Source organism: Triturus cristatus, chromosome 4_2 (assembly GCF_964204655.1).
Source record: "Triturus cristatus chromosome 4_2, aTriCri1.1, whole genome shotgun sequence".
Classification (NCBI taxonomy): domain Eukaryota; kingdom Metazoa; phylum Chordata; class Amphibia; order Caudata; family Salamandridae; genus Triturus; species Triturus cristatus.
Window position 1 is genome coordinate 437357859 of NC_140586.1, and position 16252 is coordinate 437374110.

The following is a 16252-nucleotide window of genomic DNA, read 5'->3' on the forward strand; positions in this document are numbered from 1 at the left end:
GGAGTCAGACAGCTCATCTTGTAATCCTAGCACTCAAAAGTGCCCCCCCCCCCAAAAAAAAAATAGAAGATCGCAAAACAAAGATGGGAAAGAGTTTGATGCCAGGTTCTCAAAATCAGACCAGAGTCACGCTAGTCAATTAAAATGGAAATATTCAACCTCGCAATTCTTTACGGAGGATGGTGGTCCTGAGGGAGAGGATATCATACAAGGGGTAAATAGCTGCTCGGTGAACCTAAGATTTAGATGGATTCCTCCCCTTCAATGAGCTTAATCTATTCTATGATCAAACAGATACAGGGGGAAGCCAGACAGGAGAACAAGAGGGCATATCTTGCAGCAAAAAAAACTTCAAGATGCTATTAGGAAAGTGAACAAGGCATGTACAGAGATTGCAGAGAGAACTTCTGCTTTGGAAGAGCGAATACTAGTACTGGAGGCCGGAACTGAGAGTTTTGATAATCAAGCCACAGCAAATGAATCTCGAATGATGGATGTCATGGCAAAACTTGAAGATTTTGAAAATCGCCAAAGGCGCAATAACTTGAGACTTCTGGGTATACCGGAAAATGCAGAAGGGAAAGACATTAGAGCCTTTGTGTTGTGCACATTGGGATTGGCAGACGGAGGTCCAGCGTTTTCATCGCTTCCCACTTATACTCAGAAATAGGAAGGGGCAGGCCCAGGGCCATACTAATATTTTTGGGGAATTTTCTCCTGTGACAGGCAGTATTGGATAAAGCCTGGCCAGAAGCACGACGCTCGGAAGAAGGGCACACCTTCTTTGTCAAGCCGGATTTCTGCCATACTACGGTGGAAAGAAAGTGGAGGCTTCAACAAATGATTACGCCTTTTCAAAAGATAGGGTGTGAGGCTTATTTATTAAGTCTGGCTTGACTTAAAATTATATATAGGGGGAACCACCAGAGTATTCTCACCAGAGATACAAGCACAAGATTATCTACGAGAGATTTCTGATACCAGAAACCAGTTGGAACCTGAGAGGTGATTAGATTGAGTTTGGATGAATCTGTGTAAATAAGCAGTTTTATCTCTCTTTTTTTTCCTTTGGGTGGAGCTGTATGGGTGGCAGTGGGGTGCAGTACTAAACCGGGGGCATCACCAGGGTCTTCTGACCTTTTTTGTCTAGGGAGGGGGGTGGAGGGTTGCTTTGGGGCGAGGGGGGTGTGGGGGGATCTGAAGTGGGGCTGATCCAGCAGGCTAACATTGAGTTAATGGTATCAGGGATTAGGAACAGATTGGATTTTTCCTGTATCATAAATGGCTTTGGGTAAATTGAGAACTGCCTCTGTTAACATTTGTGGTCTGAATAACCCCCTTAAAAACACGAAGAGTCAATGAAGATATTCAATATTGGAAGGCAGACATAGTATGTTTGCAAGAGACGCATATAGAGGCTGGCCGACAGGAAACGGCAGAACTTGCTGGATATCAGTTGATCTCTGCCACATCACAGGGAACACGTACAAGAGGCGTCGCTCTTATGGCTCGCAAGAAAACATTTAGATTTCCACAATATGAATCAGACTATCTCGCTGGACCTTCAACAGAGCATGTCTTTATGAGGAATAATATATTAAACATATGAGGGATTTGATTCCTAGATTTATAACTGGGAATAGGGTAGTGCGCGGTTAGAGACAGTATGGGATGCATTAAAATCTGGGATAAGAGGGGAAACATTAGGATATGGATGGTCTTCGCAGGTGAATGAAAAGGTCTATCTTCAGGAACAATATAGAAGACTAAGTGACGCCGAAACCCAGATGGTACAGGCACTTACAAATAATGGGGAATTAGAGCAGGCACAATTAAAGGTGGCTTTGGCAAAATCCACAATTCTGGATTTGTCAGCAAATAAGGCAGCTGGAAAATACTGCGCTTGGCATTCCAAAATGTATTAATGTAACGAGCGATTGGGACACCTGCTAGCACTTCGTACTATACAGCAGATAACACAAGGGGGGGATACAAGAAAAAGGGGATACGGAGGTAGGTTTAGTCACTGAACCTTTGGAAATACGGGCCGCCTTTCGACGCTTCTACCAGAAACTCTATACGGAAGAAATTAGGGATGAGGAGGAAGCAATTCAGAACTTCATAGCTGGGATTTCATGTCAGAAATTGTCAATAGAACAAATTGAGGTGTTAGAGGTACCTATTACGGTGGATGAAATTCAAGGCACAATTAGTTCGCTGGTAATGGGAAGGCGGTAGGAACAGACTCCATTTCGGGGGAATTCTATACAATCTTTGCTCCCTCCATACAGGAATTGATGAAAGATGTGTTTCTGGAAGCTCAGGCTGGGCGAGGAGCTCCTGATTGCTGGAGGTCAGCCAATATTACTGTATTCCCCAAGAAAGGCCAGCCGGTCAAAGAGATGGGGTCTCATCGTCCTATCACATTAATAAATAGCGACGTTAAGGTATATGCCAAGATTTTGGCTAAACGATTGGCGACTGTTATTAGGAAACTGGTTTCCCCAACTCGGCATGGATTTGTTCCAGGATGCAGTACAATAGACCACATTCAACGGGTTATTGCTCTTTTTGATGCTGCAGGTATCACCGGGGACCCTATCGGGCTTATCCTGCTAGATGCGGAGAAAGCCTTTGATAGGGTCTCCTGGTCCTTTTTGTGGGCAACTTTAAGGAGCAGAGGGCTAGGGGAACGTTTCATTATGGCTATTGAAATAATGTATAACTTGGTGGCTGGAATATCAATAATGGGTGAGATGTCGGATCCTGTTTTGATCAGCAGGGGGACCCGACCGGGATGTCCGTGCTCCCCTCTATTGTTTGCATTATATATTGATCCGCTAGTTAGGAAGATGGAGTATAATAATCGGATTTTAGGAGTAGGAAGCAATGTGGGGAGCACTAAGATATGCCGATGATCTTGCAATTATCACCTCGAATCCCATGGATGTATTAGAAGAGATTGAAAATGAATCTGATACTTTTGCGAAGATTTCTGGTTACCGCCTTAATCAAAATAAGACCCACGGTCTGGTTGGCAAGGGGCTCCAGTTGAATGATCCACGAGTGGTACAGAAAGCAGTATATCTGGGAGTGGAAGTAACGGCAGATGTGTCTAAGATTACAGAAATTAATTTGAACCCATTACTCTCCAAGTTTAAAAATGAATTTAACCGACTTGAGAACCTTAAACTTACGATGGTGGGGAGATGCAATTTTATTAAGATGCTTTTTCTACCAAAGATTTTATATCTTTTTAGGGCGATTCCCTTGACCATCTGTAGTACATGGTTTAATGCTATGAATCAGATGTTCTCTAGGTTCATTTTGGCTAATTGTTGCCCTCGAAGAGTGCTTAAATTCTTAACGTTGTCAAGAGACAGAGGTGGATGGGCAGTACCCAATATTCAACTTTATCACTGGGCCTCAGATTTACATAAAATGGGAATTTTACTTAGCGGGGAGTTGGACATGACACAGATGGGTACCTCAACGTCAATTTTTGAGCTGATATTAGGTGAAGAGGCTTTGGGATGTTTTTTGCACCACAAAGAATTTAATTAATTTAAAAGGGTGAAGTTTAAAACCTTAATTTGTGCATTTAAAGTTTGGACATCGGTTCAGAAAAAATTAGGTCTGGGACGTATTAACGCTTATACTCCAATATATAGTAATAACTCCCTCCCAAATGTCTTAAATGACGAGCACATGAGATATTGGTACGACAAGGGTGTGAGGATATTAGGTGATGTCATAGATGAGACAGGGGTATTACTGTTTGATGACATTAGGGACAGATTTGAGCTGGGTAATAGACAGTTTTTTAAATATCTTCAGATAAGAGATTTTTTAGTTAGTTAGTTCCTGTGGTTTTTCTAGGGTGAGCTTGATGGAGGTGTTACCTAGCGGCTCAACCACATTAGGTGGGATATATAAAATGTTGAATGAGTTGATACCTGATGATTTGACCAAACATTCTGATCGGTGGCAGGAACTTTTACAGGTTGGATTGGGGGAAGCTGAAGACTCATTGTTTTTGGCCCAGACATCATATATTGCGGCTAATCTTCAGTGTTTTAAAACATGGTTTAATCTTTACATCACACCGGCTAAGATTGCTAAATGGGGTAGGGAGGCAGGTTCAACCTGCCAGCGGTGCAGTTATCAAGCTGCTGATAGCGTTCATATATTTGCCTCCTGCCCTGTTTTAGACACTTAGAAACAGCATGTTAGTATTAGTTTGGAAACCATGCTTGGGAGGAAAATTGATTTGTCGTCACAATTGATTGTACTCGGGTGGTATGTCCTTTATTTTCAAGTCAGATTCAGATTTTTTTATATTGCCATGACGATGTTTAGACTTTGCCTGCTCCCCCAACTTGTCGACAGTGGTTAGGAAGATTTCTAGCTGTATATAGGCTAGAATGGCAATATACTCTAGAAGGGGTAAGGCAAAATCTAAAGGGCTAGCAATTTGGGCTCTCCTACTGAACTGGCCTCACAAGAGTAATGAACAGGGTCACTGACTTGGAAGTATATCGTGGATGGTTACAAGCTTCCCTTTTCTGTTTATTTCAGGGACGGCCAAGAATGTTGGGGTTTTATATTCAATTTCATGGGCAATTTTCAAGTTACATGTTTTTTTTGTTATAATCTCTGATGAAATGAATTTCTTTTTAGGAGCGATGGATCAGCACTGGGGGGACGGGACTCCATAGAAATTGGAATGCATATTTTTTTTCTTCCTGCATTGTATTAAGGATAAATCTGAATAAAGACTTTAAAAAAATGTCTAGGAGGACAGGAATACTTAGATTCATACAACACCCATTTTATTCACCATGAAGTGCACTGATAGAGTTGTGCTGCAAATACTGAGAAAATAATTACAAATTAATTATTTACTTTTACTGAAGAGTGCCAACTTTATAGGTGAGAGAACAAATTCATAAGCTACATGCAATACAGATTAAGAGATGCACTCACATATATGGTCAAAGAAAGAGAGGGTGTGCACCCCATATACTGAAATCCTTTCACATTTTCACCAATTTTTCTATACCAGCATAAAGACATTAACATGACATGAGATGTGAAAAAGGCATCACCATATATTACTACTGAACTTGCAATAAATTGTTCACTAGGTTACACTGCAAAAGATCACATTTTAGTGCTCTTGTATTAAAAATAAATATATATATTATGTTACACATGTTTTGAAGAAACTAGAGCACCAAACTAAACATTCCACTACACCAAACGCAAAGGCCGACCTTCTGTTTATCCAGTATCTTCATTGCATAAAACTGGTCTGCACCTTTATGTTTCACCAGCATCACTCTGCCGAAAGAACCCGTCCCTAGGGTCTTTTGTCGTTCAAAATCATCTAGGCTTGCAGTATTCTAAAGGCAAACAGAATTGTTTTAGACACGGATTTGACATTTAACATTTAGAAGGTGAAAAGCAAACAAAATACATTTACTCCTTAACTTGAAGTTCCATTTCTGTAACTAGGGTTTACTGATGAGAAGCTTGTCTGTAAACCTAACTATCATAATCCTCTATGAATTACTGACATTCCAAAAAGATGTTTTAGATAATTATGTTTACCTACAGATTAAAAACTGGTGCAATCACCCCAGTTGATGCCCGAATACCAAAAAGGAGGATCAATGCTCAATAGGTAATCCAATTTTGGTTAAATTCTTATCATTAGAATACACAGTGTAGGCCTGTTTTCTCTACACACAGCTAGAAATTCAACAGATAGCCAAAGGTCGGGGACTACATTACTCTGCCTAGAACTGCATGTCAAATATCTAATGAAGATTACTTACACCCTTGGACCAAATAAAAATATTGCGTTTGGCAGGTGCACTGCACACCAAACCCTGTTCTAAACACTACATGGGTCAATAGCCTGTGAGATGCCCTTACAGATCATTTCAAGCTTACATTGGCCAGAGGCCCCTCACTTGCGATATTAACTCCATCACTGACCTAACAAGCATTTGCAATACAATAGGTCTCGCATTAATGATAGTTTCAGGTGTTGGCGTTGCAAATAATAATGCAATGCCAATAACTCATACTTTCAGTGATGCGAGACCTAATGCATTGCAAATGCTTGCATAGTGAGCCAGGAACCAGCATTGTATGTCTCAGTGCAGTACCACAAGCTGCTCCTGGAGGTCCCTTGTTAACAAGGCACCAGCACTGCATGTCTAGGTGCAGTACAGCAAGCTGATCCTAGAGGTCCCTAATGAGCAAGGCACCAGCACTGCATGTCTCGGTGCAGTACCGCAAGCTGCTCCTAGAGGTCCCTAGCGAGCAAGGCACCAGCACTGCATGTCTACAAAGTTGAAGTTATTGGCATTATATATGGGAATGTTTTTTACCTAGCCATGTTGCAGGGTTCAGTACCATATGTGGCCAAAAGGGGACCTCTTTTGGTCACATATGGTACTGCACTCTGTAGAAGATATGGTAAATCCACCCTACCCATAATGCATTGCATGCAAAACACTACTAAGAGTAAATTCAAATAGCTATGTCCATATATGCAATTAGTAGCTTTGAAATGTGACATAAGAATTATTACATTAATTTTGGATTAGGTTTCATTCTGTGTGGAGCTGATGAAGGCACAGTTATAGATGGTCTCATATAAATGTGAGATGTTCTAGTGAGTGAAGTAACCACTGCCAGCCTAGTTTAGGACCAAGTGTGTGACCTGCCTGAAGCCTTTTAAGAAAATAGTGCCTTGAGGCAGTAATTAAAACAACCTAGGGAGTAACAACACATGTAACAGGAGGTGTCTTCATGGGAGGTTACAAGAAGAGACAAGGCGGTACTAAGGAGGGACTACTAAGCCTATTGACCAATAAAAAGCCACCATTTACAAAGGACAGGAGCCAATTAAAAAGATGGGCCGAAAGTGGGCCGAGCTTTATGCCCATATCCTGAATACAGCATGTCTCGAAGAGATAGCGCAAGCGCTGCCTAGGCAACACCTAAAAATGGTACTATATCTCATGCAATGCACAGGGTTAGGCCAACACCCTCACTGGCAGCGAAGGTAAACATTGACCTCATCACTCATATCACACTGAATGACTAATACCAGGTAAAAATTACAAAATATCAAAAAGACCATGGAGGAAGCCTTAGGCCTCCATTACAGGTGTCTCGTTTTTCTTGTTTTTTTAGTAACATCTGTTTGCACAGGGATCGCCATTACTACTGATGCCAGATTTAGTACGAAGTCAGCACCCAAATATTAAATTGGACAGATAAAACCTGCAGAAATTTAAGAGGGGAAAACGCCCAGTTAATATTGACACATGCATATCTCATGCAGAAAGGACAAACATCTACATGTTATTCTCAATTAGATGGGAAATATGTGTAACTTAAGATAAGTATCACACCAGTATGACTGCAAACCCCAGGATATCAGATTTTACCATTTGTGATAGAAATCATATAACCTCTGGGGCACTAATAATCAAAGTCTTACGCAACAAAAGGGCTAACGGCTTAACTGACGATTAAACAATTCAGGACTGAAAAAGAACTTGCATACTCATTAGTCATTTACACTTTTAGTCCTTGGCTCCTTTCAATCAAAGTTTGTAGAAACAAAATCACCAAGTGAACGATCCCAAAAATGCGAAAAGATGCAAGAGTGGCAATCGCATGCACCCTGGTTTGAGTTGTATTTTTTACTATTCACACATGACCTCTTTATTTATGAGTAAACACTGATATGCATTACAGTTAAAATTCCTGGCTACAGATGGGAGGATAGCAAGGTTGGGTCACTGAGAATGATTTGATCATTGATTAAGTGCCTACATAACGTTTTCTTACTTTTAAGCCATGCATTAAGGAGATAGACCCTAGATCACAAAGTGTCCTTAGAGAAGACACTAAAGAATGTGCCTCGCTGGTATAACCTATAGACGCATAGAGCTATGCCGAAAAGTTCTGTACGAAATGTAAAGTAGCATTTCAGGTCATCAAAACGCTCTGCATAATGTAGAGGGACATGAATGTAGACTATACTCAATAGATTCAAAAAAGCATATTAAAAATGGTGTAATCTTTCTGTGGCGCTTTGCATGTGTTGCTGCTGCTTCAGTTGTCTGCGTGTCACCACAGTTCGATCCGGATGAAAAGGCTGCATTTATAGCAGCCAAATTATGGGAATAGCTAGAAAAGACTAAATACTTATATGAAAAGAATACAAGCCTGTTTCGCTCAAAGACAGGTCTTCAATTGCATAGAAACCCACATTACCAACATGGGAAACCAGTATTCGACAAAATTACAATGATGGCCAAATGACATTTGTACAGAGATTTTTTATTTTCATTTTCAGTTATTTGGTCTAGCCATGTCTGCGAGAAATGCTGTATTCAGGATACAGACTTTAAAAGTACCGCCCACTTTCAAGGGCTGGCCCTGTTAAATGTGGTGTTACTCAGAGCTTGAGAGCACTATTTATTTCTTTAAGCTGGAGCACTCGAGACCAGTGCTTGTGGTTTACAGAGTTCTATTGTAAACAGGGCTGTAAATTTTGCTCTTATCTTGCCGCATTTACTGTGCATTTAAAGACCAATGTCTGTTTTGGCTAAAGCTGCCCGCTCCTCATTTTGTAATACATGGCCTGGCGTCACGGTGCCCTACTTCCTATGGGTGTTGCTGCCTCAGTCTCTGAGGTCAACAAGTATTTGCAATACAACAGGTTTCACATTTGCCTTTTATTTATGTGATTTGAAAATCAGCAAGCGGTGAGTAAACATGCACTCTGTGCTTACAGTCATTGCTTACGTGAACCAAGGCTGGCAGCAACTGCGCCTCTTTTACTCCCAGCCTTGGTTCTCGCAAGCAAGGGCTACAAGTACTAAGTGTGTGCTTATGCATCGCTTACAGGTTTTCAAAGCATATAAATAAAAGGCAGTCATTACAATGCCAGTAGCTTAGACTCTCGCAAATGAAAGGCCTATTGCATTGCAAATGCGTGTTATACAATCCTTCTGCTTGAGTTAAACAGTAGCAAATCATATTATGCCGATCCCAGCAAAACGCATCGGATTCTCCAAGTACTGCTCCCATGTTCAAAGTATCTGATGGTTCACTCTACAGGAAGATTTTTATTTGGCATTCAGTGCAGAGTACTGATCAAGGTAAAGTATGTCTATATTGTGTTCACTGACATTTTAGATCTTAGGTGTACTGCAGCTCAGTTTAATGAGATGGGTCCAAAATTGGCAAACGCAAAATTGTAGATTATGTGGATGTTGCAATGAAACGCTACTGCATGTTGTATGTATATGCAGTTGTATGCATTTGCCCTAGATTGCGACAAGAGAGGCAAACATTGTTAAAACCTATTTTTAAGGAAATAGGAGTGAGAACGTGCCACCAAGCAAATATATTGTGGTGCTTAGAACATACCTCCGCTTTAACAAACCCCTTTAAGTTCATCCTGATAACTGAGAAAAAACAGCCCCAGGCAGATGTTTTGCCTGTGTTACAGGAATAATAAATGGTTGTTATTAATAACATTGTTGTATTAGTATTGCACCGGTGTCAGTTAAGGTAAAACCTTACTGTTTGCAATTAGTATGGCTCATTACGACTAGATATTAAAGCTGGATGATCGACCCAAATTTAGTCAGATGATTCTAATATTAACTCGCTCTTAAAAAAACAAAAAAATTTAAGAACGAAGGCATGTAGACATTTTAAATCAATGAGTCCCCCTATGGATAGTTTCAGAAATGTGTTCTGAAACGTAGGTATCCTCGCATATGATCCTAATAAAACACTGTTAAGCTTTGAGTAGAAACACTTTATAGATTAAGTTATTATTTATCATTATTATACATGATATGCGTCCACAAAGGTAATTACAGGGCTGGGCACGGCAGCTAAGATTGGTGCATGGAAGGTCTTATTATTGTATAGAGTTGTGACATAATGAAATGAACAAAATATTACTTTTATGATGTTTAATCTGATTTCAATGGTCCAGTACAGCATGTCATCGCTGAATTATCTACAATTTGCAATGCATCTGTTCAAAAATTCCTCTTGATGACTTGCTTTTAAGAAGCTTGTTGCTTTTATTCTCAACGATTGTAATGATTTTTATTAATTGGACAATAAAGACTTGCTTACTTACTGATCAATGCCTCACAGTTTTAGACCATATCAGTCAGTAAGTTGGATACTTTTTCACACTAACTTGTCAATCATCCCACAGGTCACAGTGATCACCAAGGAGTTATCTATAACGTCAAAACTGGTCATACACAAAGAATGACAGCAGTGGCTATAAGCACTTTCTTTGGGGAATTACACAAAAAATCAAATGCAGTGTATTCGGCCAAAAGATAATATATTTTGGATATACAGATTGAGGAGGATGTGCCGCGCACCATTAGAGTAATATTCTAGGAAAACAGAACATTATCATACAACATTCTTTTAGTAGAGGTCGATTGGCCCTCCATAATTTGACCAAACATCCCCACAAGGTGAGGATGTCTAACTTCTTTCTTTCTTGCGCTTATCTGTGACTATGTCAAACAAGCCTATGCAGCTGAATGGGATCTTGCACTAGCCACTGCTTTATATCGCAATCATGTTGACTGGGATAAGGACTCTCCTTGTCATGTGATACCCATACGATTGAGCCACAAGTGCAACCACAATGCCCAATAAAACTGAATGCTAAAACATCTCTTAGAGAAATACTCTCCCAGTTGGAGTACCGGAGAATAGCTGAACCCTGCGTCTCTCAAATGAATAATCTTCTTTTGCTTGTTCTGAAACCGGATCATTCATATAACATAGTCTTAGACTACGGATATTTAAATAGTGATGCACGCACATTTGCAATACAGAGTACGCCACTTACAAATAATATAGGGGCCAGATGTACGACTTTTTTGCGGACGCAAATAGGTTTTAGACCCGTTTGCACCCACAAAAAACGGGTGGTCCATTTACTAATCCTATTTTCCGACTCGCAAAATAGGATTAGGAACTCGTTATTAGGAAGGGGCATTCCAAGGGCGTCCCTTCCTAATAGCGACTCCAAAAAGTATGTATGAATGTTTTGCAAAGGGCAATTGCGGTCGCAAAACACTTGCAGTTTACCACCCTTCTCAGAAGGGTGATAAAGCACTCGCAAACGGGAAGGGGTCCCCTGGGGACCCCTTCCCCTTTGTGAATGCATGCAAAAGTATTTTTTAAGGACAGGAAGTGGTTCCTCTGACAAATTAAACTGAAAAGTTTCATTTTTATGTTTTAAATGCATCCCGTTTTCCTTTAAGTAAAATGGGTTGCATTTTTTTTTTTTAAACTGCTTTATTTAAAAGCAGCCCCAGACATGGAGGTCTGCTGACTCCAGCACAGCAGGCCACCGTCCCTGGGAGTGCCAGCCATTCCCAATGGGGTCACAAATTGCGACAGCCTCATTAATATGCATGAGGTTTGAAATTTGCGGCCCCATTGGGAATTGCAAACAATGTTCCAGACACTGTTGTGTATCCCAATTAGCGAGTCGCTAATTGCGAGTCACAAATGTGACGCAATTTGCGACTCGCTAATTGGCGGGTCGTACATCTGGCCCATAGTCTGTAAAGAAATATAAAACAACCTTGGACATTTTTCTGCCAAAATATAGCACCTGAAAGCAGAGACTGGGCAGTCTTCTCGCCACTCGGTTTTCAGCCTAGTTTGTCAAAATCACTATGGTGCATAAAACAGTCCTGGACTGTTTGCTGCCCTCATAGTGTCAATTCTACAAGATATTGACCCAGATGCATTGTCCTATGTAGATGATAGCTACCTCACAGAGATGAGTTAACACACATTTGGCAGATAGGAACACATAATCCTGGGATTCACTGATTATGGCTATAAATTCAAGTTTAAGAAATCTAATATAGCATATGTATGTGTCCTATTTTTGAGATATGAACTTTCACATGAAGGCAAACACCTAGCACCAAACTTCCTAGAGAAATATGCTATTTTGCAGCCTCCAAACACTCCTTATTTTGACAGAACATATATACCTGATTTTGCACAGGGCATTAAATCATTGTAGGAATAAGTTCACACTGATTTTTCTAGTTCTCATTGGACATCAGTACACACAGGCATATTCAGATCCTTACAGTCTGATTTGCTTGCAACACGACACTTGTATACACGTGTCAACACAACAAACATGGTCATCTGTGTCATTACAGGTGTCATTGGCTTCATCGAGGTCACCTTTAACAAAGGTGAGACAGTGCCCACTACATATAGATTGCAATTATATTCCAGTGCGGGAATGCATTTTCCATCCACTGAAAAAATACTGACTGCAGTGAGGACGGCCATTCTTAAAGAGTGGCCACTTGCTAAGTGGAAATGCATCACTGTCGTCACCCCAGTGCCAGCCTTTGAGGCTGTAACAATAGCAAGTGTTCCTAAAGCTAAAGCCCTCCACCTGAGGTAGATACAGTGGGCAATCCCGTTATAGTGCGTGGCGAACTCATGGACGATCTCAAGGGGGTCCGTGATCACTCCGCCTGTCTCATCCATCAAATCCGGGACTAACATATTGGCCCGTTCCTTCTTGTCCAGCCAGGACAGAAGTTTACCAGCTTAATCACCCCATTCATACACCCTACCGTCTCTCTAACTCTCCAAGGTACTAGCCCTGTCAGTGGCACCACTTCTATATTCGTCTCTTTTCAATTGTAGAAGGCGAGTTGTTTCTGGACACATTTCCTCAATGGGACGAACTGTCCTCTATATCTTCAAGATCGTTTTGTTTTTCCTTTTTAACTCCTGCGAACAGTTAGAGGGCCTGTCCTCTAATTACCAATTTGAAAGCCTCTCACAATATTTGGGGGGAGTCGACAGAGCCCTGATTCTCCTGAAAATAGTGATCTATGGCGAGCAAGAGCCCTTAGCGGACCAAGAGTTTGCGGACGAAGCAGGAGCGGATAGGCACGATCGTACCCACCGTACGTTTCCCAGGACCAAATTGGCCCATATCGGGGAGTGGTCAGATATACCCCGTGCTAAATGTCGAATCTCACGGATGTGCATTGTTTGAGAAGCTGGGGTTAGGAGGTAGTCAATGCGAGAGAAGCTGTGATGCGCCCCCGAAAAATAAGTAGGTTGGATGCTGTTTGGATGAAGCGACCTCCACACATCCGAGAGGCCGAGGGCCTCTAGGAAGTCCGGGAGCCAGCGGGACAAGGGGCCGAGACAGGGAGCCAGAGACTATCGCGTTGAAATCCCCTCCCACTAGTAAGAGACCCTCAGGAAGTGAGAGCAGCTGGGTCCCCAGATCAGTGAAGGTTTGGTTCTGCAGTCCGGGTGGGACATAAACCGACATTAAGGTAAGTGTGTTACCCTCCCATTGCCCCGTAACTACGGCGTATCTGCCCCATTCATCAGCGCGCGTTGATTGCGTGGAGAAGGGAAAGGAGTTTTTAATCAGGAGACCCACCCCCCTGGACCCTGAAGTGAAACCAGAGTGGGCTACCAACCTATATCCCCATCTATTTAGTGCTGTGCATGTATTACCAACCAGGTGTGTCTCCTGGAGGAAGACCACCTCTGGGGAATGGCGCCTGAGGTACTGGAGGACTAAGTTGTGCTTCACCTTATCACGAAGCCCATTAACATTCCAGCTCAATAGTGCAAAACACTTATCCCACTGCGAAGCCATAAAAACTGTCAAGTGTGGTCGTGCCTGTGAACGCCCTCATGTTCGGTGCTGCCGATTGAACCTTATCAAACGAAATCCCCCCCCCAACCCAAACTCCAACCATCTCCCTCCCTGCTCCCCTGCACACTGGGTCTAAAACTACCCATGAGATCAACTTTGCAGAGTGGCTGGCGCCCAACCCTAAAACTAAAGGTAGCTAAATGAGGGGAAAGGCACTCCATCCCCCCTCCCAACCACTATTCTCGAAACAAACCAGAGTTAGTTCCCGTGCGGGACAGTCGCCCTTGTCTCTGAAGTCAGGAAAATATGCTATGCCTCGGCAAGCCAATGTACCTTCGGGCAGTTGGGCCGCCCACATGTCTCTCTCGAGTCAGCCCTGGACACAGGGCAGCTGGTACACAAGGTCATCAGGTAAGGTCTGCCCCAAGGTCAAAGTTCCACATCAGTGCAGGGTCAGCGGCCATTATGTTCCTTCGCATCTCTCCATCCCTCCAGCCAGTCTGCCACATCCTCAGAGCGATCGAAAAACCAGGTCTTTCCATCTGCCTCAACCCACAACCAAGTTGGGAAGAGCATGGCATACTTCAGGCCTTTTTCTCTGAGCCGCCTTTGATAGCAAGGAAGGATTGCCTCTGTTTCTGCACGGCCTGTGTAAAGTCTGGGAAGAAAGAGACAGTTGCGTTTTCATATTTGAGACGTGGTGCCACCCTGGCGCTCTTGTAGGATTACATCCGGGTCCCAGAACTTAAGCAACCTGGCCAGTAAGGGGCGAGGAGGGGCCTCTGGTGCCCCGCCCCCCCCTCGCCAAGGACCCTGTGGGACTGCTCCACCACAAAAAACACCGACAGTCCCTTGGGGTGTAAGTGATTAAGTATGAGGTCCTCGACAAATAGGTCAGGCGCCTGCCCTTCCACTTTCCCCGGCACTCCGATAATCCGCACATTGTTAGGCCTGGTGCATCCCGCATAATCATCTAGCTTGTCCTCTGCGTATTTTCTGAAGGTTTTAAAGTCTTTGATTTCAGTTTGGAGCTGCAAGACATCTTCAACCAGGCTAGTAGAGGTCACCTCAAGTTGTTGGACCTACTCACTCATTTTGGTAAGGTCTGCCCTAATGAGTCATTTCAACCGTAATCGCATCTGTTCTCTGTTCCACAGATGTTCTCACCCCGGCTATCGCCTCCATGACATCCTTCAAGGTGAGCTCGGAGGGGGCGCTCTCAAGTCCACCAGTCGGCACCTCCCGAGAGAGGAGCTCGGGAACAGCCACCTTGGGGAAGGTGCATTTGTCCAATCTGCTCTGTTGCGACCCTTGACCTTCTGGTAGGTCGCTCCCCCCCGCTGCAGCTCCGCCTGCACCCCCGCTGTCACTGTCGCCGGAGAATTCGAGGCCCTCCACCACCTGCAGGCTTCCACCTGCGCCTCATCCCTGGTGGCCAGTGGTGGCCTTAGGTTCGTTCCCACTTGCTGCCTGTTGCTTTGTTGCTGCATCTGTCTGTGCCCCCTGCCCCCCTCTCGCCGCTCTGCTCTGTACCTTTACCATTGTGCTATTTTTTTGCCTCTGTGACCCTTGATTTTGTGCCTGTAACTGTGTGTGCCCCCCGCTCGCCGCTCTGCGCCCCTTTTATTCTGTACCCCTCGCCATCCTTCGTACCCTTGCGCTGACTTTTGTGCCTCTGTGACCCTGATTTGTACCCCTTTTGCTCTTCTGTGCCCTGTGCCGGTCTCCGGTCCCCCGTCCCCGCCTCCCCTGCGGCCCCGCCCCCTCCGCGCCCATTCGTCACACCCGTTCCTCGCCTCCCGCCTCCCAGCTGCTCCTCCCTCCCCCCCTCCCCATATATGGCGGCTGCTGCGCGGTGAGGAGAGCGACCCTTGACCTTCTGGTAGGTCGTTCCCCCCCTGCTGCAGCTTCGCCTGCACCCCCGCTGTCACTGTCGCTGCTGCCGCCGGAGAATTCGAGGCCCTCCACCACCCGCAGGCTTCCACCTGCGCCTCATCCTTGTTTTTTTGCCTCTGTACCCCTCGCCGTCCTTCGTACCCTTGCGCTGACTTTTGGGCCTCTGTGACCCTGATTTGTACCCCTTTTGCTCTTCTGTGCCCCGCGCCGGTCTCCGGTCCCCTGTCCCCGCCGCTGCCTCCCCTAAGGCCCCGTCCCCTCCGCACTCATTCGTCACACCCGTCCCTCGCCTCCCAGCTGCTCCTCCCTCCCCACCTCCCCATATATGGCGGCGGCCACGCAGCGGACACGCGATGCTGGTACGCCTAAGGCAAGCCCGTCTGCGCCCTGCCGTGCCTGGACCGCGCCCAGCGCCAGAACCCTTGGCCCCCGCAGCAGCCACGAGGACTGCCTCCGCTACGACGCCAAAACCCTAATCGCTCTCAACCCAGGAAGGACCCACACCTGCTGCAAGGCCGCCCGAGGTGCACCCACGGCCCCTTCACCTGCCGGAACTGCAGCTTCTCCTGCCACGAAAGCGCCAAAGCACCCACCACAACG

At 44.2% G+C, this 16252-nt stretch overlaps 1 protein-coding gene across 3 annotated transcripts in view; it reads right to left on the bottom strand.

Moving 5' to 3' along the window:
- Positions 1-16252, bottom strand: part of PRKACB (protein kinase cAMP-activated catalytic subunit beta) — a 215188-nt gene that overhangs the window by 102758 nt on the left and 96178 nt on the right. For all 3 annotated transcript variants that reach the window (XM_085601938.1, XM_085601937.1, XM_085601939.1), the window contains exon 3: positions 5277-5405. In XM_085601938.1, coding sequence (XP_085458064.1) covers positions 5277-5405 — 129 coding nt within the window. The remainder of the gene's footprint in view (positions 1-5276; positions 5406-16252) is intronic.